The following is a 26686-nucleotide window of genomic DNA, read 5'->3' as shown; positions in this document are numbered from 1 at the left end:
CTATTTTTTTCCTCTTAAAGGAAGCCTAGTTGCAACAGGTGATTTTACTTCCTGGTTGGTTTTTCAGGCGAGTGGGAAGGTCTGCACACGTGCAAGGAAAAAACAGTGGCCTACTAATTCACTTACACCCGCTTGACCTCACCCAATTGAACACATTCAAAGGACCAGGCGCCAAGACACGTTGTAACACACCCATAGTTTTGCTCCGAAGTCACAACGCGAGCCTCATCTTCTTCATTTCCAGCACAAGCAGCGAAGCCAATCAGCGGGTTGTTGTTTAAAGAGAATCAGCTGATTCTCTTAAAGAGAGTCAGGCGCTAAATGTGTCACATTTTTTTCAGTGTCTCTGAGGATTATCTCTGGCCTCAACATCAACACTAATCTGACAAGTGATTCTATGCTTCCTTAATACTCACACTAACACCCACTATATAATAATGTTGGATCCTTGGATCCCACACTGGTGTCTCATCTTTAAATAAGCCCCAGTTTAATGGCAAGAGTTAAAGTGAGAACAGGTGACACTGCTCACACTTGTTGTCAGTCTTCCACGGTGGGGTGACCCTGGTAATCAGATTTCCTACTGTCGATGGTGACTTGGTAGAACTGGCTCTGATATCTATCAAGCAGCCGGGTCATCTGGTGTTTTTTGTGTCGCTGCGCGCGTGCCTTTGACTGCGCGACTGTCCTCTATCTCTGAATCAGTGCCAATGAATGCAGGCCAAGTATTCCTCATCCTCATATTATTTAATCTTTCACCTAAAGTGAAAGAAGGAAATGGACCTGTTGTGACTTCCTTCTTGAAACATCTGACACACTGGGTGTGCCACATTTACAGTATCACTTCACCTAGTTGGATATTAAATTTTAACTTTTATGTTGCCAAAGGAAATTTCCAAGCTGGTAAATGTTGAGCAGATTTGTGGGAGAGATGTGAGATTTTATGGGATAGTTTTACAAAGACAAAGACTCGCCCAGCTCATTAACTTCCCCCTGCTGTCGTTTGATTCTGCTTTGTACCTGTGTGATGTACTAGTGTGTTTGGTTACTTTTAAACAGGTTTTTCTCAGTGTTTGATCTGTTAATTATCCTGAGAATTTGACGGTGTGGGTCAAAGAAATTTTCAATTGCAGTAATTTGAAATCATCCAGATTTTTTTTTTATAAATGAGGGTTTGTGAATTTAAGGGAGCCTAATATGCTCATTTTCAGAGTAGATTTGCATGGTTCACCATTCAAAATAATCCTTATTTAACTTATATTGGGCTGTGGTGCAGCCTCAGTTCTTCTGCTGTCTGAATCAAGCCTTTGCTGCCTCTCTCCTTTTAAGGGCACCCTTTGAACAGCGGGTGGGTGTAGCTTCTGTGCTCACGTCCAGAGCTTTTTGCCTTAAATGACCATATTAAGGATTTCCTCTCTCACTGATGTCATACAAAGCTAAGAGTAGTCAAAACTATCTGAAACTGGGCATTGAGAGAAATAAGAAGCCTGAGCTTTTGGTACAGTGATTACTTGGACAAACAACTATCTCGTTATTTGAAACTCAGGCTGTGTTTAATAGGAGTTTCTAACACTGTAACTGTGTATTCTGAAAATACGTAGAAGCCTAATAAGTCCCCATTTAATGTTTTAGGAACTTTTTTTTTTTTCCTTCCAAGGATTAGATGTGAAGATCAGTTTGGAAATCAAAACACTAACTTTTGATTTGTAATCCAGAATGTTATGTTAATATCATCATGCTGTTAGAGTAGTACTTACTGGATCTGTCATCTTTTAATAACAGTCTCCAACCGTGTATTTCATCCATCTTCAGATGACGTTATTAACAAGAGTGACAGAAAGTGAGTGCGACAGTAAACCGAGCTGCAGCTGAGCTGTTTGACTGCCAGCACATTTCAAAAACCAGTAAACAGCAATTTTTTTTTTTTTTTCTCCTCACAAGACACAAGCTATTAGGAGAGGAGCATGCAACTTTTCCACTGACCGAAAGCTTATTAGTCTGCTCTCTGTGTATTTCCCTGCAAAATTCAGGCTCACGTCTGAGGCCGTCCTAGTTAGCGATATAAGTTTAGCTCCCGTATGAGAGACAAATGAAAGAGGAGCTGGCCTCCCATTTTGAGTACTGTAAGTTTCCATGAGGATCCTGCTGGCTCCAAGCAGCACCCCGTCAATTTCTCATCTTTACAAACCCCCTAATTTAATGATGATGATGGAGGATACGCACAGTGTGGGCCTTGTAATTATGCTGTATTTGCTATAGAATGGAAGCATTAGAGGAAGCCTTACAGGTACTAGTTCATCATGTAGCGCTGTCTCAGGGATAAGTTTTGGTATGCCCGGGAGGGTGACTGCTGAATTCCCCGCTGATATTCACAATAAAGCCTTGACTTCGTTTTTGTTAAGGCTGGAATCACTGGAATCCTCTCAGCACGCCAAACAGCAGCCGCACTCATTGTTCCCAAACAGCAGCCATTTCCACATCTTGTCCAAACTTTGTGCCCTGGAGGAGAGTTTGTTTTCTCCTGGAAATTATTGAGCAGACTTTGATGTTAATTGTTAATGTGCCTAAGGTGATAGAAAAATTTTTACATCATAGAAATTACTGGTTTTGTGACAAAATGCAAACTTTGATTTCTTAAAGTTTGCTTATAATGAATTATTTACAACTCTCTCTCTCTCTCTCTGGTACGAACATGTGCAGCAGGATTTTGTAATCCTGTAAACAAGTGTAACCGTAGCAGTTCCTCCATTTGCATGCATTCTGCTAAACCCTGTATTATTTACTCGTGTTTGATCAGATTAGCTCTTTTTAATGACACAGATGTATGATAATAAACATCACCTCCAGAATTGGGTAGAATAGCCTTTTATTGACGAACCAATAATAAATATAAAAATGCTGGAAGTTTTTTTTTTTTTTTTTTTATGGACAGAAATAAACCTTTGTGTGACAACACATTGGGAAAACAAATGGAACAAACAGAAGACGACATGCATAAACTGGATTGCCTGGATGGATGCTGAACAAACCAGCAAGAATGTTTACTGTTGGATTTTAAGGCATCTGGAGGAGGTCTTCTCCTGTTTGCGTAGTGATTTCAGTATGCAGGTGGTGTTTGGGAGCTCTACTTGTGAAACAAATATGTGGCAGATAGCCAAAAGGTTATATGATGATCTTCTACTTCCAACTGAAATACTTGAACTAGTTAACAGATAACAAATTCTGCCAGGATACAAAACAAGTGACAAACCCCTGTTCAGCGTTCTGACCAGAAGTAGTGATCTATAGCTTCTTTCTGTCCTTTTCTGCTTCTTAGTTTACGTGCAGTAGGATAGCTTGCGGCAGTTTTCTGTCTCTATGCAGTGTTACATACATTTTATTCTGAAAATTTTGTGTCCTTTATGGATGTAAACTGGGGCACGACCACAATTATTGCAAATATGTGCAATTAACTAACTTGCAATTTTTTTTTTTTGCCTTTCAAGTGGTTGCTTCGAAGTTGGGGACCAGGTCTATGACCGCTCGCACTTCTGAGCCACTTGCACTGCCAACTTCAAAGTGACTTTGGTGCATCAATATGGTGATAAAATAGAAATTAGACAGAGTCACTGTGCTTTCAGTTTTCAATTGAAATAGATCAAACTGGTGAAACCTGCAAATCTGTTGGACAGAAATTCACGTTAAACAGAAATGAAGTATTTACTTAAATAGACCCTTTTACTGTTTGTAAACAATGATGACGTAGGAATGCGCGCACATTTTGGAAACGGAAGTACGGCGGAGTTCAATAGCGTTTCAATGTACGAGAAGGGATTATCAGGGAAAGATCGTGAAAACTACCTGCAAAAATTAATTTTGACCACCAGCAACCGACTCCGATCCCTGTGGTATGTTAGCAAGTGGCCCAGTATCCGTGGGCGGATATATACGTGTATTTGGTGGAGAAACCCAGCCTATACACTGGAGAGAAGTTGCAGCACATATAAGTCACTGGATGCTTACAATTATGTTTGCGGCCGTGTACCGAACAGCAAATATCATGACACAGACTCTGAGTTTTGTGTCTTGAAGGCAGAAGTTCTTCCAAGTCAAAGACAAGGAAACAGGAGCGCTGTGTATGAGGCTCGGGTGATTGTAAACAAGTCAGAGAACTACGTCCTCACAGCGGATTGTACCTGCATGGCAGCGTGAGTACTTTGTCAAATTGCTTTTCTAGCTTGTTAAGAGTTTTCCGACTGCAGATATTAGTGATTTACAATGAAAAAAAAAAAAAAATATATATATACTGTTCCAGTCACACTGTGAGACTCGCTCAACCATTCATATGTGAGCCTACTCAGACTTTTGACTGGCACTGCATTTTGTAATATATAGTGCGATTAAATATTAATTTAAAAATCAGGACTCTCTGAGTCCAGCGATGCCTCACCTGTAAATAGCCAGGCACACTACAGTTTAAAAGCCAAATAGCCTACCAGCTAATGCTGTTTACTTTAGATACCTGACATCCCGGTATAAACAACAGAAGATAAACAACTTTACTTGATATAAAATGGGTGCTTCAAATGTGAGCATTTCTGATCCCGTCCTCAGTCCCGATCCTGTCCTCAGTCCAATTTTTATCAATACATTTGATGGCTTGCAACCACAGATGCCTCTGTTTTCTCTTAAACAGCCGTGATCCCGTGGGATTCGGTACAACTTCAGTCCACTTTTGGTAGAGTAGAAATTCTGACAGCCAAACACGCAACAGCAGACATTTTGATGCTGATATCGCTTTTAAATCACGTTTAAACGCTCCGCAGTCTCCTTGTTCTTATTGATTTGAATGGAGTAGCAGTTCGCTTCCGTTGCCAAAATGCGTGCGCATCCTTTGATGACGTAGGCTGTAAATGGGTCTATTCAGAGTCCAGCCCGATTTGAAAACAGAAATCAGAATTTCCTCCATAAACCCAGACACCCGGGAACCTCGCTTTTAAATAGGAAAATAGCCAGAATTCAGCCGGTTGGCAACCAGTTCATTCGAGCTCCCTATCGCACAGAGATGTGTCACAGACAAGTTGGACTCATAAGTGCAGACTGATTAAGATCAATGGGAACGTTTTGGCAATCTGCTTTTATAAATTAGATGGCAAATGGACTCTTAGTCCAACGTCTTGGGCTACAGCTGGGTCGTGAATTTTAGGGCCAGTCCTCTTTGTCAGGCCTCTTTGTTTTCCCACTTGGTAGCAGCTGTACTGGGAGTGAACTTTCTTTATTACTCCATCCGTCTGGAAGCTTGAATCAAGAGTGTTGCCTCTTGATTGTCAGGTGTCACAACGCAGGTGTTTCTAGCCAATCGAGTCTGCTTTGTAGGTGCCACACCTCCACCAAGTGGAGTCACTGAACTGGATATTTCAGGAGCATTTTGATGAGGTGCTAATGGACCTTTGAGACTTTTGTTGAAATTCTAGTATTTTATTAGTCTTTCAATTCGCACTAAATAGCGGTTACATTTTAGTTGTACAGTTAACGGATACAGCTTGCTAACCAAGCTCACCACCATTAGCTGTCATGGCTGTGGCCAAAATGCCAGTGTTGAAGTGTCAGACTGCTCAGTAGAAATGGGAGAGGTCACGGTGGCTACCTCCAGCATTTATACAGTCCACAGTTTCTGTCTGTGGGATGGCAGACTAGCTGGAGAATAAGCTGAATGATATTGAGGTTTTCCACACAAAGACCCGACCGGCATGCAGGGAGGAAAAAACGGGAAGGAACAGTGTGGGGATAGCTGGATAGGAGTGGCTGTACTTAGAAGATAAGCTTATATACTGCAGCTTTTACTGACACAATCTGTGCTGATTAGGGCTGCAGCTAATGATTATTTTGTTTTTGAATCTGTTAAATTAAAAAACAAGTCTTCTGTGCATCAGCAGTCAAAGCTCCTCCAAAATATTTCATAATAATTTTGTAAAATGATTAAAAAATAGTTTCTTCGTGTATCTGAGATCCTGGAATGATATCAAATCAAACGTTTTGAGCTGTTTCGACCCAAACTCAGAGCAGTTAAACCCAGTAATAAAGAGTTTTTGCAGGTTTTGTGCTGATGATTGCACACTTGGCTAATAAATGTGACTGCAGGACTTTAATGGATTACTTCAGTACCGAATCATTGTTGCCATTGATCTAATTACTTTTCCACCAGATGGAATCGGTGTCTTTTTCTGGTTCTATACTTTAAGATATGTATTATGTAAAAATCATTGCAATATCTTAATATATCCCAGACCCCAAAAAACTGCTGTAAGTAGAAAGTGTGTGTCTGCGCACGCGCCAAACTGCAACATTGCTAAGAAGAGTACATTTATAAAGCTGTAGTGTTGCACTGGTAGTTACACCACTGCAGTTACACCACACAGCTGACCTGTGGTCTGTAGGCTCCGCCTGTGCCCTGTGACATCAGCTTTGATCAGCCTACTGTCTGTGTTAGCACAAAGCCATATTTAGCTCAGTGTAATCAGTGTGGTGAGAGCTTGCACGTCTATTGAGGATACCTGCTTAGTATAAACACACCTGCGCTCTCTGATGGACTTAAAATTAATTTAATGATAACCTGGAGGAGTCTGCTCACAGCGGGTGTCGTCAAATAAACTGTGAGTAAGGTTTCCACTGATGCCTTCGTGTGCGCGTCTTAGAGACAAACGCTTTGAAAGTTGCTTCTCAGTTTGATGTGACAGAATTATAAGAGCAATTGAGCACACAGCTTTTATGTTGTAGGCGGTGATGATGACTAAATAAAAGCATTGCCATGTGTGAAGCGGCACACTGAATCTGCAGGTTGTCTTCCTCCTGTTTGTTTTGATGCTATTCCCTGGGGCAAAGTCTGACTGCCGTGCACCCAGCAACGCCCGCCTCGCTGATAATGGGTTCGGTAACAACTAATCTGACCGCTGTTAAAACTGTAATTGGGCTTTCCTCATGGGAATTTACACATTTATCTCAGCACACATCCTTCCTTGAAATTGTTAAAGCTGCAAATTGATACATTTTATAGGGCATAATTATACTGGTAGGAATACTGTGAATGACGTGCTTTGAGACCAGATATGGAAGCCTCACTTAGGTATTTCATTTTCCAAACAACTTAATAAAAATTCCTGTAAATGATTAAAAAAAAACGGTTCTGGTGGCTTTCCCATTCCCATTTATATTTTTTAAATGTTTAACACTTTCTTCACAGTTTCTTTTTTAGTTGTGTTCTAGTTTGATCACATGGCAGGTGTGATCATATTATTTCTCATAATGCCACTCAAGCAGTGTCTTCTGTATAAAAAAGGGAAGTTAAAAACCTGCGTGTACCGCTGGGAACTCAGTCCCCAAAACAGACTGCAGTTTGTTTTTAGTTTCCTTTTTTGAAACCATTTCTAAAGAAGTGGTGAAAAAGCTGACAGCTCTGCGCTGTCTGAGAACTCACTGAAATGACCCGAGAGAGGTCAGCAGTGTAAACGCACAGTGTCCGGAGGGCAAACGCACACAAACATGCATATTTGTGGCCAGTTTAGAGCTTCTGATTGACAGAACTTGCATGTCTTAACTTGGCTGAGAGAGAGAGAGAGCCAAACCTGAGGTTCAGTCCAACACTTTCTCCACAAAGCTGCTGTGCCATCAGAGATTTGGGTATTTACATGCACTGCTTTTTGGTTTCATTTAACTTTGGTGCAGCAGTTACCTAACAATGTGCATCACTCTCACAGTAGGCGTAATATTAATCTGATCAGGCCTGCTGGGAAGCTGGGGTTAGCGTTGCTCGGGATTCTCTTGGCTAAACCTCTTACCTCCCAAATGGGACTAACCAACACTTTCCTTTTGTAAAACTCTGCGGTCTCCCCATCTTCCTGTGTGGTTTCTGCCCTCTACTTTCTATTCATTGTCACTTTGCTATTTTACACACCGTGGTCCAACGAGTAATTGCAGTAAGTTGACAGTGAAATGTCAAATTGATCATTTTGAGAGATTTTGTACATTGCTCACCTAACTATCACCCATCACGATCCTGCCAGTAAATGGATCGTGCATTTGGAGTGCAGCTGAATTCATTGAAGAAGCTTTCCTGTTGATTTTCTGTTGAATTTTTCATGTAGTTCTGACAGAATTGAAACTTCCCAATAAATATAAATCATCTAAGTGTCAGGGGGGAAAAAAAGCGAATAACTAGATTTTCATCGTGTGAAAACAGTAAGGGAAGCGATGGCTTCAAACCTGAGGAGGAAAGTTGATGAAAGCCTGGGCCCTGATTACAGGCTGGCCCTCAGTGTGCCTCACAATAAGATAATGCTATCAGGGCTCACAGGTATTTGGTTTCAGTGGAGAGGGTAATAACTGTCACAAAACACTGAGGAGACCTTTCATCCCCTGGCCTTGTGTTGTCAGCCAGCATTTGTGTGTAGTCTCTGCACAGAGGCAACTTTTGTGTGGCAGGGTGAGGTCGTGTCACCACAACGGCCTCATATCTGTTCATAGAGACAATAGCCTGGTTTGATTAAATCAAACCGCCTAAGCGGTGTGTCGAAGTGACCGTGGTGGTGGTGGTGGTGCTGAGGAGGTGACGTAGCCCCGACTAATTTAGCCGTGCTCCAGAAGAGCAGAGCTGATAGTGAACCGTAAAAGCATCAGACAGGGGGTGCAGCATGAAGCAGGTGCTCTCTCTCTCAGCGGTGGTCAGGTTGTAGCAGCAGGTCAGTAACTAGCGGTTAACCAGGGAGAGAACATGTTAGAGGTTAAACAAACTTCTGGGTTAAACATCAAACCCATATGAGCCACACAGTGCTTTGATCCTCCTCCCCCAGTGTGGCGTGTTAGAGGGTTGTACTCATGCAGGGCCCAAATGTTCCAGTGAATTCTTCATGGATTTGACTGATATTATCGTCTGGAGATTTAAAGGCCTTGTGTTATGAGTCAGATATCATTCATGTTTGGAATGAAACTTTAATTTGGACAGAAGCCAAACTGCATGAAGTCCTTCAGCCTTAAAAGGCTTTAGTATTTAGTGCATTTGGAGTGTATTTAGTATTCAAACAGCAGCTTTAACGTGTAAATTTTGATTCAGTATTCATTCAGAGCTCCTGCTCTTCCAAATCTAACAAAGCGTTTGACACGCGGATGAGGAACGTTTAATGCATGTGTTTCGTGAGACTTTAAAACCAGCCTGGAAGCTGCCTCCCTGGCACTCGTGCATGCCATTTGGTGGAGGTTTTCATCCAAAGCCTCTTACTGTACCTTGAGGCCTTACACTAAAGCAAGTGTGACTCAAGCTTCGAACTTGTAAACTTTCTCCTGGTGCCTGTGATCTTAGTTTGCCTCCCAAAGATCTCAAGTAGGTGCTTTTATGTGATGGTTTATGTGTTAAAACTGCGTGTTTTGTTTGTTTAAAGCAACGAAAACCAAATGGGCAGAAAGGAGAAGGTATCCAGGCCAGGTTGTCCTCGTCTAGTTTATATTGTAGGTGAGGCACAAACTCATTTCTGCCCCTCCCTGAGACTTTTCTGTGTTGTCAACATGGAGCCTGGGTGTTGGCTGACACCTCAGGTCTATATCGGGCTTCTGTCCCTCTTTGCGAGTGCTCCCATGTCCTTGATGGCAGCTCCCTCTGCACAGCCAAATTCAAAAAGCTTTGTGAAGAAGCAGCCGCAGGTAACTATTGTCCCTATAACAAGGATCTTCATTGACATTCTTCATGTTAATTAATGGCCAATGGGAGGTTTTTGGCCTAGAAAGGCTGCAATATAAAGCTGTGAGGCTATGCAACGCTATACATTGCCTGTCGTGTCCAATGATGTGACCTGTTTTCTGCACCAGAGTGTGCATGTTGGTGTTTTCAGATTATTATCCCAGAAATGTTTGTTGTGTCTTCTGCGTTTTCAGGACAGGTTGAGATACTAACTCAGGAGATGGACAGTGCAGTCACATATGGTTTGCTCAATGGTGCGTGTTAAGTGACACAGCGTTTGCTAATTTTTAGAAATGGGGGAAATTTTTTTTTAAGAGGCTTGAGGCATGGCTGTTCTGAACTTTGTCTAAGTGCCGGTGCCGTTTTATGGATGAAATTATAGGTCACTAAACTGAGGTGTGATAATAACTCTGTAAATATCTCAGGGCAGTGCTTCTCTGAGGGCACGTAGATCATAATTGTGGGGTGGGGTTATGTCAGCACCTTTGGATGATCCATGAAACTATAATGTCTTTATTTCCTGAAACATTTTGCTTTTGAAATACTCTGCTAGGGTGTTAAAAAAAGGAAGCAGCCTTTGGGCCTGTAATCCTACAGGAAGTCTAAAGAGAGAGTGATAAAAAAAAAGATTGTATTTATGATTGTATTTACCTCTACTTTTTAACCACCCATTTCAGAAAGCACAGTTTTTAATTTAAAGGTCTCTGTTTCTGGTTTTGCGCTTCACTTCTGACAGTTTCACTACCGCTCAATGAGTAGTTGGCGACTTTTTGCAGACAAGTTAGCATTAAATGCAAACTGCAGGTGACTGCAACCATCTGCTAGTGATCAAAGTTATTGCAAGGAGGTTTTTGGATCAGCTCCCCTCCAACTACTAACAACAACTAACCAACTGGTCAGGGAATACACATTTTTCCCTAGTGGGGTTGGCAGCCGGCCCCTAGACCTGTCTAACTGGGCCTTTACACGTTCTTAAGTGATCCAGTACATAATAATATCAATTAAAGAGAGACGTGTAAGCTCGTTGCATCCCATTACTGGTTCATAACTGCTTCATTTAACTTCATACTTGTACGAGATTTATGGTCCTGCATTGAACTCCGTTTGTTTCGTTCTTTGGCTCCCTACACTGTGGGAATTCAACCAGTTCACTTGTGCGCAGTCCTGCAGCGTGTAGCCTGACGTCGCTGAAGCTGTGGATGAGTAGACTGTTAATGGGTTGAAATGAACATCAGTTTATCACGAAATGAAGAAACATGAAGGTCAAAGGTCAGAAAGCTTACACATGCATTTTTATGCTGCATTTTCTTGACAGTGCCCCCAAGTGACTGTTACAACATGTAGAAGTGTCAACAAAGCTCTGCATCACACCTTTATTTCATTAAAATTCTGTCACTTTGACAGGTAATTGATAATAATTGATTAAAAAAAAATTGTGGGGCATGAACTGTTTTCGGCTTCTCAAGGGGGTATGCCAGCGGATGATGCCAAAGAGGAGGCATACACGTTGTAGGTAAACAAAAGCAGAATTACTTCATAAATTTGGATTATAGTTTGGTTTGTGTAGTTTGACTCTTGGTGATTCTAAATTATTGAGCACAAGTGTCAGAAAGTTATCTCAATAAATGTACTCTGTAACAAATTCAGGAACATTTGGTCATGATTATTTGAGTTGGATGTAGTGGATGTGATGACATGGGATGGGTGAGGCTGACATTCAAAGCAAACTAGTCCTCTCCTGACATTTACCATCTTTGGCTACAGGAAGCATGATCAAATCACTTGTAATGGCAGCCCTAAAAGTGGGGATCTTTAATCAGCTAATAAACAGTCATTGTGAGTCTTGTGCACGTAGCTGTGTTGGGGAATCCTCGGCTGATTATTGGGAAGGGTGTAGGAGATGGTCCGATTAATGAGTTGTGAAGCTAATCCTATTCGTCCTCCCATTCACTCTGTAGTCACATGGCTGTTATGGCTTATTTTGATAGCCAGGGGACCGGCGAAAGCCATAACAGGTCCATTCAGCACCCCGACTCGTCACACCACCGCTCCGATAACAGCGTTCAGGGGCTTTTGTCTCTTGATTCATTGGTCCATTTGTGACGGCTGTGCACTTGAACGTGGCTCATGCCCTGCCTCTATGTGGCCTTTCAGCTCGGGAGGAAAAAAAAACTGTAGAAGCGATTCAAAGGCAGTTTCTGCTGTAATGGAGACTCTTTAGGAGCTTGGCTAAAGGCTGGCTGCCCCCAGTGTTTTAGGTGGAGTTAGTGGGTTGTGTCATCTCTATAAGCAGGTGTCGGGTGGCTGTAGGGTGAGCTTAGGGGATGTCATTTCTCAAGGTTCTTCTGTTACCAGAGACGGAGTTTGGATTTTACACTTTTTCCCCTCAATTTCCTTTCACTGATTTGGTGCAGTTTTGAGTCAACTCTTTCCTCTAAATGATTACATACAAAAAAAAATCTGTCTGAATGAAGCAAAACTAATTTAATATTTGTTCCTGCTTAGTTTCACACATGAAAATGATGAGGTTGTGTTTTACTTTTCTGATTTAACACAAACAAAAACATTCAAGCAGTCTTTGTTTTCTCAAGTTAGGGATGATATCTGTATGTGCGCTCTGTAACTTGACCCAGAACTCCAGGTATTATTCACAGTGGCAGACTATCTGGCTGCAGTAAATTGCCTGGAACCTGTTTACCTCTGAGCAGCCTTATGTGATACAGAAATCAATGCTTTCAGTGTGAACCTTTTTTGTAATTTCCTGCACCAGAAATGACCCACAGATGTAGCTATTTAAGAAGTCCCCTGTGCTCTCTCTGAATGACTGTTGCTGGCCAGGAGGAACTGTTAGACCAGATGAACTGTCACACCCACTGTATTGTATGACCACGAGGTCAGCAGAAGAAAGCAGATCAATGGCAATCTGATGAGCTGATACCAGACATGCATTCAGGGATATTTTTATACTTTATTACGTTTAATCAAGTGACTCCCTATCCTCCCTGTGAAAGAGCCTCCTGGGGTCATAAATACATAGAGAATTGTTAGTTCATTGTTTTGGTTTGATTTACTGTTATTTACTGAATCCCACCTCTATCAAGATCCCTTGAAAGAAAAAAAAAAAAAAAAAGAGTAGACAAAGCTCAGACAGACCAGAGGGGTCTGGATGTGTAGCAGAAAATGTCAAATAACAGCCAAAATAAACCGGTGCTGGACAAAGACACAGATATTTTGAAAAAGCTGTGATAAGGTGAATATATTGCTGCACGTGCAGAAGATATGATCAGAAATTTATTTCACAGTATCTTTTTTTTCTATTTCATTAATACTTCACTCTGTCATGGCATTTAATGGCATTAGAAGGGATACCCCACTCCAAACATATCTTACAATTAGCCTCTTATGCTTTCCCGTATTTTCTGCCATTTATTGTTACAATGATGCAAGTTTGTATTAAACATGGCCAAAGTTAATCTGCTCAAAATGCTTAGTTTCAGATTTTTTTTTCCTGCTTTCGGCTCTATATGATATCGTAGAGAGTGGATATCCTCAGTGGTCATCTAAGGATGTCTTCACACTTTTTTTTAAGTCTGTTTAAACCAAACTGATTAGTTTTCCCTTTGGTGCTCTTTGTTTGTGCAGTTGGGTGCAGACCAAAGCAACCGTACCAAGACCTTTTTTTAGGACGTGGTCTCGTCTGGTTTCAGATGACTTCCTGAGTGGTTCGTTTATGGGGTGGGGGGGTTATCCGTCCTAGATCTGACCCAACTGCAACTTTAAGCTGCAACTTTAAGCTAAACGCCTTTGCACTGTGAGATGCAGCAGAGTACCATAGACATGCACAGTACACAGACTGTAGCAACTAGCTGTAAAATGAACCGCCCAAGGATGCCAAAGTATCCTTGGGCAAGATACTGAACCCCAAGTTGCTCTCCGATTCATCTGTTGGAGTGTGAATGTGTGTGAACATTAGAATAGAAAGCATTTATGTGTTTTTTTAAAAAAAAAAAGTGCTTATATGAATGAATGAGTGCTCGAGTAGAAAGCGCTATATAAGAAGAAGAGTGAGCAAACTGTAGGTGTGGAAATGCCTTAAGGCTCACAGGTCTGTCAGTGAGGAGAGAGCTGTGTAGCCTCTGTGTTTGTGAGGGGAAGCCAATCAGGAAGAAGCTGTCATAAAGGGAGAGGCGCTTGTTTCAGACAGTGGATGGTTTGAGTGGTTGCACCAAGGGCCAGTGTATGAATAGATAAATAAAATAGATAAATAAGGATTACATTAAACTGTGGGTCATGCGAAGCTACTCTGGTACAGTCCACTATTTAAAAAAGAGCATAATAGGCAAAAAATAAAAGAAGTAATTTCTGTTGGCTGCAAATATGAAAGCCTGACCTGATGTGTTTTGTTAGCATACCTCACAGTAAATTAGTAAATTTAACGTGACTCATTCTCAGAGTTACTAAAACAGCCATGCTGTTGATTTAAGGTGTGAGTGAACTGTGTTGCTGAGCAACCTGGACACGGGTTGTTTGCAAATATATTGTCACTATAAATTAAGTAAAGACTGAGCACTTTGAGTACTTAAAGCACTAAACACAGGTTATTACCATCCGTGTGTTCTCTAAGCCTCAGGCAGGGCGCTCGTCCATCAGCCTGTTCAAAATGACTTCACTCTTTCTTCTGGATGTTCATTCCTGAGATATAAATACAGGCTACCGGTAAACTGACCCTCTCTTTATGACATTTGGTTTAAGGCCCGGCCTTCACTTTTTAGGATAGATTATGTTACGCAAGAGTCCTCAAAGGTGAATGCTTTTGTTCAAGGTAACCAGTGGAAGTGACATAGTTTATTTAAAAACCTAAGCATGCACATGTGCCTGTGTGTGTGTGTGTTTATCACAATAATGATTGTATTGTAAATCTGTGTCATGGAAGAGTATGACAACACTATATCTCCCACCTTTGGTCAGGTGACAGTCAACTTGATTCTAGGAAATTATTTTATGAACATGTTTGTCACAGGTGTGTCGGTAGGTTAGTTAGTTCACTTTCTGTGTGGTTTCTGCCTGTTAGTCATGAAGCTGAAGTTAGCTGCCATGAAAATATGAACAGTGTGTGAACAAAGGTCCTTCGGTTAGCTTAAAAGTCACACCCAAGAGGAAATTCTGGAGGTCTGGTGCAATATTAAAGGCCCCACTCCATGAACCCAAAGCAGACAGTGGAGCAATTACTTCCTACTATGATGCAGTATATCTTAGTCAATTTCCCTTTATTTGTAATGCACAGCTCTGCATCATCTCAGGAATAAGGAAGTCAAAAACAGAAGTGGATAAAGTTTGGGATTAGCTGGATGGTCACACTGCTACCCAGTGTTTAGCTTGGATTATTTTCAAAATGGCCAAAGTTCATGTAGATAGTGTGTTTCTTGCTCAAGTGTGTTTAACTTTTGTACTCTAGTTTGCACTTGCGCACTTATTTTATTTTCACTGCTAACTAAATATTTGCAAACTTGAACTGTTTTGCTGTTTCACTGCTGCTTCCTGCGCTCCGTCTGACCGGGCGAGCTGCCTCTCGTTCTGTTTGTCCTTGGGGTCCGTAGGTGCTAAAGAGATATTTAAAACTAAACAAGAGCTCAACAAGCGCTTCTTCGCAGAAAGATTCACGGGGAATATTTACCGTGACTGGCTGGCAAAATAAGGGTGTCACAAGGACTTTCCGCTCTCTTAACCAATGTGAAGAAGTGAGCAGAATAAGCTGCTGTGCGAAGGAGTCACAGATATAAAGCAGAGCTGATAAAGGGCACAGAAACCTTCTTTGGATGAGTAAATGTTATCATCTCTGTCTTCAATGGTGAAAAATGTGAATGTAGCACAGCATCATACAGGCACATCATGTACATTGTATATAGTGTTATTATTAGTAGTATTAAGGTTAATATTGTTTGTTGATTTTATATATATTCTTTTCTTAATAGTGTGAATTATTATATCTTTATTTATATTTATAATAACTGCGGCTGCTGTTACACCCAAATTTCCCCTCTGTGGGACAATAAAGGCTGTTTCTTCTTCTTCTACTTCTACCAAGTATTCGCTTATTGCGCAACGAGTTAGGTCAGTGGTCACTTAGATATCATGTTAGCGAAATAACAAGGACCCAGTGACTGCACCAGTCATAAAACCGTCAGTCTGGCTTGTTGAAATGTCCTTGAGTAAAGACTGCTACTCATATCTAGCCTGGAGTAGTCATAAAAAGAGCACCAGGTGATGACAAATGTCCAAAATATCAAATATAAAAGACGCAGTTGGACTGTTGGGGACATTATGTGAGAGTCTTATCAGTCAATGTTGTGCATGTGATGAGCGAGGAAGTTGGTCTCTGGCCCAGTGCACTTAAGGCAAGAGGATTAGACTCCAGAGTATTATTAGAGTTACTGATTATCCCCTTACCTGATCCGCCTAATTCTAGCTCGAGCCTATTTATTTAGCAGAAAAGTGGAAAAATGTTTGGTTTGGGCTACAGAAAGTGAATCGGTCTCGCTGCACTTCAGCGCACTGTCGAGTCCAGCGTTGACTCTTTCGGAGTTCTCTGCTGAACTCATTAGGTCTCGGCCTTTTTTTTTTTTGATGCCTCCGCCTCCCCCGCTGTGGGGTTCATGTGATTAATGCACTGCTGACCAGTGAGGCCAGCAGCAAGGACTTGTTTTAGTGCCAGAGAACAGCAAACAAAAGAGAAAATTGTCTCTGCAAATAACCGAGGAGAATACAGTCTCTCAAAGGCGAGCGGTCCCTTGGCTCATTGATGAACACAAGCAGCCCAATATCTCCTCAAGAAAGATCAGCGCAGAGGTTTCCCATCCATTCATCCTCACGTCTGTAGCTGTTATGCATTTGTTTGGATGTAATTACACACCCACTGCCTCTGACCTTGTGCCCAGAGAAAGGCTTTGAGGCCTGTGTCCTCGAGTGGGCGTGAGTAATCAAATGTGAACATATGCTGATAAATCCTACTAACTCATCATAGAAATCCTTGTTAAAAAAACAAAAAGTCAATTCTTTTTTTTTTTTTTTTGTTTAATTTCCTTGCTTCATGTTTTTAGTGAAGAACTAATCAGTGATCAGAGGAGGCAGGAAACCACGTGTGATCCAGCGTACGTCTGTTCTGTAATCGAGCACCATTAACCTCCCGCCGAGTGTTGGGATAATCGCCAGGGTCAAGCTTAACTGCCACCGTGTCGGCAGTAATGTTCTGAAGCTGCTCGAGCTGATGTACGTACTTTTTGTTCAACGTTTATACCTCGTTTTATTGTTCCAGTATCCAGTGAAAAATCTTTCAACCAACCAACAACAGGTATTTTAGAGGAGGGAATGGTTTCAGTGGCAGTTTTCTAGCATTTTCCAATGTATGGATAGTGGTTAATATTCCAGCTTCCAGGGTTTTTCCTGCATAGAGTCATTTTTGGCAATCCCAAAGCAGTTTTATCCAAAGCCAAAGAAAAAATAAATAATTTTTTTTAATCAGTTTTGGATTTAATTTACTTACATATATATTACGTGTGTAGTCCCTGTACCCTGTATTCTCTATTAATAAATGTCTATGCTGTACAAAAGGAAGGCCCAAGGATGGAAAGCAGTCTTACACAATAATTTGAGAAATGTATATATTTTTTAGAAATATAATTATAATACTGTTTTATGGAAAGTATATATTCAAAATACATGCTAAATAATAAGCTAAAAAATAATAGGAGTAATAGGGGGAGTTATAATTTGTTGGATTTGATTTTGGATTTTCAAAAATAACCAATGTCAGTGTAACCAATTGGTCAATAATCAAATTTCTTTTGCTTTATATGTATTTGACTGGCATTTGTCACAGACTTAAAGGATTTCCTGAAAGGATAATAAACAAAACCCACTAAGCTTACATACAGTAATCTGCATTATTTGATATTTTCTGTCCACTTTGGGCTGTGCGACAAACTTGTGGAGCAATGGCTGATATATTATCAATTCATTATGTTGTTATGACTGACGTGTTAGAAATTATTTGCTTATTTACACATACAGTGAACATGGAGGAGTAAGGGCATTCATGTGAAGCTGAGTTTCTGGCTACCTGATGAATCATTTGTTTGGTATCTACCAATTGCCTAGGGAAATAGCAGGCTGTTAAGGCTGTTAAGCTAAATGCTCTATTATATGTGTACACAAGCTCACACCTACCTTTGTCTGGGCAGGTAGCGTATAGCTCTTCTTCGGAGGAAGAGGAGTTATATAAGGAGTTTTTCGTTTAGACTAAATTACTCTATAAAGTGAAAGATGTCGCTTCTACTGATGAACCCTCAGAGGATAATTACCAGCTAGCAAGAAGGCGTTTTCAGTGTGCGTATCTCATCTGTTGCTTCTGCCCTTTGTGGCTCTCCCACAGCGGCATGCTGGCTGCTGTCCTCCTCCTCCTCATGTTAGCTATAGATATCTCTTCCTGACCCTCGCTTGGTTCAGCTGCCACAGCAGTGCTGGTTGAAGTCTGGAAATACTGAGATAAATAATTTAAGTGATAAGTTATCACACTGGTTGGACCATTGTGTATTCTCCTTGAGATTTTAGGTTCTGTCTATGAAAACCTCTGCTTCAGACTGTCTTTGCCCTTTTAAATCTTAGATATATTTTGCAATATTCATCAATACTCTGCATCAGAGTTAAAGAATCAGCCTTAGCAGGGTTTGCTTGCAGGTCTGGGAGTTATTAACAGAGTGGTAACCTGCTGCTCACTGAAAGCTAACTTCAGCTCTTTCTTTCTGTCTGTGCATAATCATGCTAATAACTTATTTGATGAGTTACGGCATTGTAAAGAAAAATTGGTGACTTTTATGAACTCCAGATTGATGATATCACTTTTTCTGCAGCGAAAGGCCAAGAATAATCCTTCCTCCCATGTCAGCATTCAGATAGTGTGCACTCTGAAGAAGGACTATTCACTGTGTGTCGGTCTGTTTTAGTGTTTGTGTGAGAGCGAGCGAGAGCAGGTCAAGAAGAAGTTGAGCACGCAGCTCCGTGATCGAATAAAACTTTGCCTCTTTTGAATAGTAAGGAGATAAAAAATAAAAATATAAAAATCTATGTGGCAGTCGAGTTTGCTGCCACAAATAATTCAGTGTAACAGTAACACTAGCATTTGTTAATACATGCAAAGTCAGTTTTAGACCCAAGATGTCAATATATGCTAATGTTGCTCAGTGCTTGCAGCTAACCTTATATTGCTAAGAGTGTCAATTTTCCAAATTGCTGATTGGTTAATATTGTGTTTACAGTTTGCTGTGGTGCCCCCAATGGCCAAACAGTTTTGCATCACAGTACAGAGGCCACGTTAACGTTGTAACCTTTAATTTGTTGTTCTCTTTACAGTGTCCAGGGACATGAAACTCAATCCACAGCAAGCTCCATTGTATGTAAGTATCACTTAATCACACTTCAACTTGCAGAGAAGCTGTTTTTCCAGTGCACATAATTATTTTTTTTTCTTTCTCTTAACACTTCTTTATTCACACGTCTCAGGGCTGTGTAGGTGTGGTGGTAAAGGTGCTTGATCTGTTGAACCTGTTGAGCTGGGAAAGCCTAATTCTTTATCAATATTTGTTTACATAGTTTGATAACCTCATGTAATTCATGGAATAGCTTTTCCTGACATCCCACCTTTCCACCTGAGGATAGGTCTAATTAACAGGAATAACTGAAAACAGCTGTGTGAGTGTGCAGGAACAGATAGTGGAGAGCATATTGAACTGTATGCAAATGAACTGGATGTTTAATGTTTGCTGACTGGAAAATGGTCTCCGCTCTTCTTACCGTCTACTTTTGTGTATTAAGTCATCATTTTGAATGTTGACACACCAGGGATGTTAAGAAAATAAACCCAAATAATTTATTAGGAAGTGACTGACAAAATAATAGCCGCAGTTTTTACAACATGAAATTATTCTTTCAAACGCATCATTAAAAAAAAGAAAGTTTAAGCACTTTGGCTCTAGTCAGTCTCTAGTCTGGAAGTGGTTTCCTCAATTCATTCCTTTTTGAGGCCCACGTCAGCCATACCCTGACCTAGTGTTGTGCATCTTTGAAGTATATAGATATCGTAACCATGCCTTAGTACATCAACTTTAAAAAGATAAATTAATGGACAATGAACAGCCTCAGTGACAGCCAGCCTTCCAAACATCTTTTTGTTCATGGTAAGTCGATCATAAGCGTTCAAAGCCATGCTGTGTTTTTGATTGATGAGGAAACACAAATGCCTTCGGGGTTGCATCAGGAAAGGCGTCCGGCATAAAAAAAAAATCTGCCAAATCAAACATGTAGAGCTACCCGCTGTGGCGACTATTTGTGAGCAGCCAAAAGTACCGTATTTTTCGGACTATACGTCGCTCCGGAGTATAGGTCGCACCAGCCAAAAAATGCATAATAAAGAAGAAAAAACATATATAGGTCGCACTGGACTATAAGTCGCACTTTTTTTGGGGGGGGGGGGGTTGATAGAATCCGAGACTCAGAGCACAAATTCCATCTTGAACGGCAATTTAAAATAATAATGGATTAAAGAACAGGACGAACACGGTTACACCTACGTTATGCTAACGTAGCACATTCAGCTACATGACGCACAACGAACACGTGTTCGGTATTGTAACGTTGTAAACACACTTCCAAAGTCGGCGATATTCACAACAAAGGTCGTCTTTATTAACAGAAAAACGGCTGCTGTAGTCCACAGCCACGCCAACCACAACTACAACAGCGGAACAGCAACACACACACAGGCAAGCTCTCGGTCTTTTTCTCTCTCTCCATGCTGCCTTCACGAACCTCCCGAACAGTCCGAAATCCCACAACATCAACACGCTCTCTAACTAAGAGAATCGCTACAGTATGTTAACGTAACATTAAGTTATTCAGATAACCATAGCATAAAGAACATACTAACAAGTTAACCAAACCATCAATCCATTGAATTCTTCATCCTCGGTGTCACTTCTAAACAATTCCGTACACTCCGTAGACGAAGCGCCGCTTCCTCTTCTGTGTCGCGTTAGTCAGACTCGTCGTCAGCTGCAGTTCCAATTATTCCAGCCTTTCTGAATCCCAACAGGATGGTTTGTCACTGAAGCCCATGTTTTCTTGATCCATCCAATGACTTCCAGGAAAGTTGGGTGGCGCATTCTCCCAGTTGCCGTTAAGCTGTGCTCTCCATCCACCATCCACTGCGCCCACAGGTTACGCAAGACTGCCTTAAAGCTGCAGTTCACGGAGATGTCAAGTGGCTGGAGTATTTTGGTTCATGTGTTATAAATGTCACATATACATCGCTCCGGAGTATAGGTCGCACCCCCAGCCAAACTATGAAAAAAAGTGCGACTTATACTCCGGAAAATACGGTAACCTTTTATGTATTCATCAATTTATATTTTAACCACATGGAGGGGTGTTTGAGATCAAGGCGGCAGGTTAAGCATGTCGCCCACGATGTCCCTGATATACGGACTTTTTCCATTTGTTTGCAGTACCTACAGACTCTGATTATTTGGGAAGTATATGTTTTTGGGCTATTATCTGTACATCTGTTTGTTGTTATTTTGAACTGGTTCGATTTTGTTGGTCAAAATTCAAGAACGACTACACAAAACCAATTTTATTTTGCCCAAAAAAATAAATATGTAATTAAATTATATAGTAATGACAGAATTCTGTGCAGTTGTCTATGGGAATAAAGTACTTGACAAAGGCATACGCTGAGGCATCATAAATGATGGACATAGCCGCTGCAACATCACTCGTTGGTTTGTGTACTCGGCCTTTTGTAGCCTCAGTTCTGGTGTTTTGACCATCACCATGTTGGTTTTTGGAGCCAGAAGTGACCATATATGGACATATTTGGATCCAGATGGATGAGTTATTAAAAGAATTACCCTCCACTCGTCCATCTCATGGGAAACTATCTATAGCCAAAACATTTTTTTGTACCAAGCTATTAATTAATTTACACGAGGCTATTGATGCTATTTAGTTGGACATTTTGACATTGGAGTCTGTTGGGATTGACTCTGTTTTGAAGATGGCCTCAAGAGGTCACTAGCATGTGGCTGCATGCTTGAGTCTCTTTTCATTCTCAGTCAGTTCAGTCAGGTGTATTGCTACGTTACAGTCACGTGAGGTAGTTCAGGTTGCCGAGCAGTTTTAATTATTCAGCTACATTCGCTGTCACTACCCGAAGCTTATTACCACACCTGGTGTTTAATTATAAATGTAAAACTTTGCATTGCTGCTCATATTGCTAATCAGGCCATAAAACTTTTTCCACTCGGTTCCTCTAAAGTGCAGTGAGTTTGCGTAACACTGCAAAAACTGATAAGTTAGTTTTTTCTTTAAAAAATTCTGCAAACTTGAAAACTAACATTAAGTTAAACGCACCTATCGAAATTAAGTAATAACATGGATATCTCCAGTGATATACCGGATCGCCTTTATATTATAATGCCATTCATTCATAACTCTTAATTATTTACTTTTGAATTGGGTTCTCAATAAAGTTCCAGGTAGTGTAAAAATGTCTCTGGGTGCTGCATTATTTGATACATATTTAATGAGGTTTGTGTTTTGGGGGGACGTTTCTGAGTTTAGTATCTTAGAGGCTGCACTGGTCGCCTATCACTGGCAGGTGTAGAAGGTACACAGGAAATGAGATAAGTGAGAGATGCGTGTGTGTGTGTGTGTATGTGTGTGTGCGTCTCTCTAGGCTAGACTGGCTCACACATTAACCACCCAGACAACCTTATCTGTGATTTACACTCAAACCCCTCAGTGGAACCAGGCAGGCAGTCAGGCCTCATTAGACATCAGATTTTAGAAACTTATCACAGCAGTTCACAGTAAGACAGTTCATAGGGGTTAAGTAGACAGTCTGTAATTGTATCTTTAAAAAAAAAAAAAAGACATAGTTAATGGGCTCTACCATCCAGAGTGAGTAAAAATGGCAGTCCCAGTTCATAAGTGTAGAACTAACTGTAGAAGCAACATATTTTGAGGAGGCCAAAGGTCAAGGCCTTGATATTCTTGCAATATCCCTTTGGCCACAGAAGGATTTTTTAATGAGTATATGATGGGTAAAGAAATTGAGTAAGAGCTGATTTTATTTTAGAGAGCAGTGGGTGAGGGTTACATGATTTGTTAGGCAGGGGATTAGTTGTGGGTGTTCTTAACAAAATGAGTTCTCTTTCCAAAACAGCGAGAGACTCTGTTGTTCTAGCTGTGAGTAAACATGCTATTTACATTCTTGGCATTTAGCAGACAATGTTTCCAGAGCGGCTTACAATTAAATAAGCAGGTAGGGGTTCAGTGGTTAACACAGCATGCATGACTGTGGGCATGGTACCAGTTATATGGGCTGAACCTGTGATCTCTCTGCTTGGTGATGGCCTCCAGATTAAAGCTTCTCTGCATAACTACAGTTACACCATTTTATTAATGACACCCGCAGCCTTTTAAATGAAATGCAGTCGACATTCCACAGCTGACGTTTGGACACGGCATGTACTTGCACAGCCAAAACAGTTATGAGACGCACACACAGCTGTCATGCATTATGTTGGACTTTTGTATGTACTGTATTTCATGTATAATCATGTGAAAAAGAAGGTTTTTACTCTATGAAGTCCTCTGTGGCGTCCTGTGAAAAACTAAGGGCACCCTTACTGCTTCCATACGAATTAACAGCCAATCACTCAATTTGATTAACTGATCATCAGTTTGGGCAGTTTGCTGGTCTAGCGCATTCAGGTGTGTGTTAACACAGTGCCACGGACATCCCAGCAAATTCACCACAAGCTCAGACTATGCAATTCTCAGAGAATCTGCAGAACACCCAGTTCATAACAGGACAGTTATAAAAAGACTACAAAAAATTAGGCCTGTATGGAAGGGTTACCTGGAAAAGGCCTCTAAAAAGAACATGGCAGCATGGCCTAGCTTTGCAAAGTTGCAAGATGTTTGCCAAGTTGGAAGTGTTTGGCCATAATACACAGTGCCAAACCAAACACAGCATATCACCAGTTCATGCCAGCTGTGAGGCACAGCGGTGAAGGGTTGATAATTTGGGTTTATTTGCAGCCATCGAGTGAGCCGTGAACTCTTGTTCTATTGTTGTTTAATTCTAGAGTCAAATGTGAGACCATCTGTCTGACAGCTACAGCTTGACTGAAAATGATCCCAACCGCTGTAGCAAATTTACAGCAGAATGCCTGGAAAAGAAAACAGTATCGCAGTCGCTCAAAAGTCCAGTCCAGAAATGCGGGGCATTAAGAGAGCTTTGCATACACAAATTCCCACAAACCTCAGTGAACCGAAGCAACGTTGTAAAGACTAGTGGGCCAAAATTCCTCCACAATGATGTGAGAGACTGATAAAGTCATACAGGAAATTATTACTTCTTTATTGCTACTAAAGGTGGTTTCACCAGTTTTTGAATTACAGGGTTTGCTTATTTTTTTTCTTTCTCTCTCATGACTGTATATTATATACAGCAAACAAGAGGCCAGCACATTGATTTCTGATCAGTGATCACTGCTATAATATTTACAGAATTGACTGACATGATGAAGCCACCCATGCTAGATGGTAGCCCATCTTGTATTGCTCTTATATACAGTTATATACATTTGCTTTGCACTGTTACGTGACTTCATGCAAAAATACTATTTGAAATATGATTTGATTTTCACTGGGAACAACACTGCTCCAAAAAATTAAAGGAACACTTTGAAAACACACAAGATCTCTGGGGGGAAAAAATCATGTTTGACATCTGTAGTGATATGGACTGGGTAATTGTTAGGAGGGAAAGGATGCCACATCTTTAGGTGGAAATGAAAATGATCAACCTACAGAGGGATGAATTCAAAGACCCCCAGAAAAATCAAAGTGAAAAAAAATGATGCGGCACGCTAGTGAAAAAATACTGCTTAGTAGTTTGTACAGCCCTCATGTGTTTGAATTCCCAACAACATCAGTTATGCTCCTAATGAGACGATGGATGGTGTCCTGGGGGATCTCCTCCCACATCTGGACCAGGGCATCAGTGAGCTCCTGGACAGTCTGAGGGAACCTGATGGGGTCGAGTGGGCCCGAGATGTTCTATTGGATTTAGATCAGGCGAGTGTGTGTGTGTGTGTGTGTGTGTGTGTGTGTGTGTGTGTGTGTGTGTGGTGGTGGGGGGCAGTCAATGGTATCTACTCCTTCATCCTCCAGGAACCGCCTGCATAATCTCACCACATGAGGTGTACCAGTAGGAACCTGGGACCCACTGCACCAGCGTAGGGTTTGAGAAATGAGTCCCAAGGATTTCATCCCGATACCTAATGGCAGTTGGGGTGCTGTTACCTAGTCTGTAGAGGTCTTCACATCCCTTCATGGCCTCCCCAGAACATCACTGACCCACCACCAAACTGGTCACGCTGAACGATGTTACAGGCAGCATAATGTTCTCCACTGCTTCTTCAGACCCTTTCTTATCCGTCACATTTGCTCAGGGTGAACCTGCTTTTATCTGCGAAAAGCACAGGGTGGACCTGCCAATTCTGGTATTCTATGGCAAGTACCAGTTGGGCTCCATGGTGCTAAGCAGTGAGCACAGGGCCCTCTAGAGGACACTGGGCCCTCGGGCCACTCTCATGAAGTCTGTTTCTGACTGTTTTGCCAGACATTCACACCAGAGGCTGATGGAGGTCATTTTGTAGCTCTGGCAGTGCTCATCCTGTTCCTCCTTGCACAAAGGAGATACCAGTCCTGCTAATGGGTTAAAGACTTTCTACAGCCCTGTCCTAGAGTAACTGTCTATCTCCTGGAATCCCCTCCATGCTCTTGAGACTGTGCTGGGGGGACACAGCAAACATCTGTCAATGGCAAATATTGACGTGCCATCTTGGAGAAGCTGGACTACCTGTGCAACCTCTGTAGGGTCCACTTATGGCCTCATGTTACCAGTAGTGGCTCTGACCCTAGCCAAATGCAAAACTAGTGAAAAGGAGGACGGAAAAATATCAGTGGCCTCCACCTGTAATGGTTATGGGGTTGTGTCATTTTTGCCCATCTTGTGGACCTGCTCTGTTGTTAATTTCATTAACACCAAAGCAGCTGAAACTGGTTAACAACCCCACTCCGTTACTTACCCGACCAGATCAAATAGCCAAGAAGTTTAATCAGAGTATAGCATCAAGTCAATTAAAGTTTTTCTTTAATTTTTGAGCAGTGTATTATGACCATTGTCCAAAGATTGTCTCTTATACTAAACTGCTCTCAAATCAGTGAATAGTTGTGGGGTAAGTGTGACATGTTAGCTTTACCTGGAGTACAAAACATGATGTTTCACGTTTTTGTTCATTATTCAAAGGAGTTTAAAGGAGTTGGATTTTTAGTACTCTTTGGCTGTACTCATCTGAAGTAGAGAGTAAACAGCACGGAGGATTGCAGGCTTCTGATGTTATGATAATATGTGCTAATGATATCAACGTCTTTCTCACGCCTGACTGGCTTATCCTTATCATGTGATCATATTGTGCTGTGTGACTGGCTATGGAGAAAGTGGGGATCCGCCATATCCAGCCTAGGTCATTTTTTGTGGTGACCAAAAAGTTTTTGTAGAAATGTTAAAGATAATCACAGAATATCAGTCTCTTACAGCATGCTTAAAATTGTTTTGATTTAATGAGTATTGTTAATATTAAAAACATGTTTTTGCTAGAATATGTATTATATCTTTACTAACCCAGGGGTGAAGTTTAGGGCAAGGCCTCCAAATTAGGGCACAATAGTTTAGCAGAAGGTAATAAGATGTCTGCTGAAGGGTTTTCTATTATGAAATGGGGCTGTAACGTTATCCTGACTTCTACATTTATTTTATATTTCCATTAATTGCCGGAGGATACCCCCATCGGT

At 41.2% G+C, this 26686-nt stretch overlaps 1 protein-coding gene across 3 annotated transcripts in view; it reads left to right on the top strand.

Moving 5' to 3' along the window:
- akap13 (A-kinase anchoring protein 13) overlaps positions 1-26686 on the top strand; it is a 123827-nt gene that overhangs the window by 3499 nt on the left and 93642 nt on the right. For all 3 annotated transcript variants that reach the window (XM_030757781.1, XM_030757764.1, XM_030757772.1), the window contains exon 2: positions 19112-19155. In XM_030757781.1, coding sequence (XP_030613641.1) covers positions 19123-19155 — 33 coding nt within the window. In that variant the 5' untranslated portion in view covers positions 19112-19122. The remainder of the gene's footprint in view (positions 1-19111; positions 19156-26686) is intronic.

Source organism: Archocentrus centrarchus, chromosome 3 (genome assembly GCF_007364275.1).
Source record: "Archocentrus centrarchus isolate MPI-CPG fArcCen1 chromosome 3, fArcCen1, whole genome shotgun sequence".
NCBI lineage: Eukaryota > Metazoa > Chordata > Actinopteri > Cichliformes > Cichlidae > Archocentrus > Archocentrus centrarchus.
The sequence above is the reverse complement of the archived record's forward strand: the minus strand, read 5'-3'. Positions and strand labels throughout refer to the sequence as shown.